The 2,249-nt window shown below is 40.8% G+C and overlaps 1 protein-coding gene across 1 annotated transcript; it reads right to left on the bottom strand.

The window, feature by feature from the left end:
- Positions 1-398: 398 nt before the first annotated feature.
- Positions 399-1,987, bottom strand: JH06_5328 (serine/threonine protein kinase; the record flags this gene model as incomplete). Its single annotated transcript, XM_014669304.1, has 8 exons — positions 399-542; positions 573-804; positions 836-1,065; positions 1,096-1,233; positions 1,262-1,510; positions 1,541-1,687; positions 1,718-1,898; positions 1,929-1,987. The coding sequence occupies 8 exons, from the start codon at positions 1,985-1,987 to the stop codon at positions 399-401; spliced, it is 1,380 nt and encodes a 459-aa protein (XP_014524790.1).
- Between the last annotated feature and the right edge of the window lie 262 nt (positions 1,988-2,249).

The raw sequence follows: 2,249 nt of genomic DNA, 5'->3' as shown, positions 1-2,249 counted from the left end.
ATATCAGCGTACCAACGCTGATTGGCCTTCTTACCAAGGAGATGGACCTTGCGGTAAGAGAACATTTCCTGCTTCTGGAAGGCAGCTTGGTTCTACAAAAATACATTAGAATGAAAGAATGAGCACAACAGTGTCTCTATCACTTTTCATCACGAAAAGCAGAGATAATGATTAAATCGCATTGCATACCTGTTCTTGAATATCAGCCATCGTAATGCTCAAAGAATAGGTGATTACTATGACGTTCTGAGAATAGGAATAGAGCCAGGGGGTAGCAACTGTAGCATTGACTGCTTTGGCGGAGAGTGCAAAATTTGCCCCCTATGATTTGTATAATCGAATATTTCGAGACTCTCCTAAAGAAAATAAGGAATTAAACAAACTATCAAAGTACATGACTATACACCACTTTCCTCACTCAATGACTCCATTTTTTCTTTGATTGCTTCCATTTTCCCTGAATATGCAGTTTGTAACATCTGAAAATCATTCTTGAATTGTAATGCCATGTCCTTCAATGAATGTTGTAATCGAAGCCACTCCTATTCTCATCACCATTCTTCCATATGTACCGTCAAATTACTACTATTTGAAGGACGTTGTGACGGGATTTCAGGCAGATACAATGATGCGATATTATCGAAAGATGAAACATGTTTCCGAGCTGCTGAGATAGGAGGAGATGGAATGCGTCTTGTAGGCAGACGAGGTAGAGGGGGTGCCAACTTGGTATTCACAGGTGATGGCTTCTGGGCTGGTACTGTTCCTGGAGGACCAAAAGGAGGAAGCGGAGGTTTGCTCTCTCTATACCTCACACGTCATATTCTATCAATACTTCACTTGGATTGTAGAATCAGCACTTCCCTTCAATGCACGTTCCTCCTTGTCTTCCTGAACAATCGTCTCATTAGCTCCATGATACTCTACTGGTTCCCTCTTCTCGACTTTCGGTTCTTTCTTAACCTTCTTCTTGAGTTCTCGTAAGCGGAAAAGCATATTCTTCATTGTGGCACTGTTGCCATGTGTATGACGAAGCTTCTCGACCGTAGCTGCTACAAAAGGATGCTAATGGTAAGACAAACATCAATGAACTACTTCAAGAAGCTGTTTGGATGTAGGACGAATATCAGGATCCTTAGTAAGACATTTCGATACAAAATCAACGAACTCTTTTGACCATTTGGCTTCATTCTTCAAACGAGGTGGAGGACGATTTGGAATCATAAATATTGCCTACATGAAAGAAATAGAATTAGATTACACGCATGGGATGCATGTCAGAATAGGGAGGATAACCTTCAGCAAGTTCAATTGCGGTAATACCTAACGACCAGATATCTGCCTGACAATTGTAACTCATTTCTTGAATCACTTCGGGAGCCATCCAAAAAGGGGTTCCAATCACTGTCTGACGTTTTGACATGGTACTATCCAACTGCACAGATACACCAAAATCAGCCAGTTTAGCAACTGCATTCTCTGTGAGAAGAATATTCCCTGATTTGATATCCTACAGTCATAACATAATCAAATCCCATACTCGGTGAATTTTATTGTTTTCATGAAGGTAGGCAACCCCAATGAGGACTTCCGAGATCACATAACGGATTTCATCCTCCTTTAACGGAAATCTCCCCTTCATAGTTAGATCGCTGAGAGAACCGCCTCCACAATACTCCATCACAATCTAGTTCTTAAACATATCACTAGCAGAAACCCAGAGATCATTGTTTTTATAATAACTGCCGTAATATCGAACAACATAATCGGATTTACAGGACTTTAAAATGGAAATCTCCTTCATCAGGTCACGCAAATCCGTCTCCACAGGAATCACTTTGATGGCTACAATTCGTTCTGTGCTCTTGTGTTGTGCCCTGTAAACACTTCCATAAGACCTAGGATACAAACGGCCCCCATACATCTACCCTTCACCAATACGTTCCTGAATCTCGAAAATACTTTCAGGATCCGTTACTGTGGCCATTCTTTGGATCTTGGTTGATGTTATGGAATTCAAATAGTCGTGCCAGAATTCATCATAAACCGCGGGAGTTATATGCTCATGTAATAGAAATATATTAGCATACTCTCATATTATAACATGAGTGATATCAACGAAAGAATCGAAAGTATCCCAGATATGAAGACACGCGATCGTGTAGCGATTGTGGGAAGTGGAAACTGGTACAATTCATGTAATTGGGATCACGAATAGGGCGTCTGCCTTGTCAATTATTCTTGGAAAG

This window comes from Blastocystis sp. subtype 4, assembly GCF_000743755.1.
Source record: "Blastocystis sp. subtype 4 strain WR1 chromosome Unknown seqid_0696, whole genome shotgun sequence".
Classification (NCBI taxonomy): Eukaryota; class Bigyra; order Opalinata; family Blastocystidae; genus Blastocystis; species Blastocystis sp. subtype 4.
Note: the sequence above shows the minus strand (reverse complement) of the source record. Positions and strands in the feature narration are given on the sequence as shown.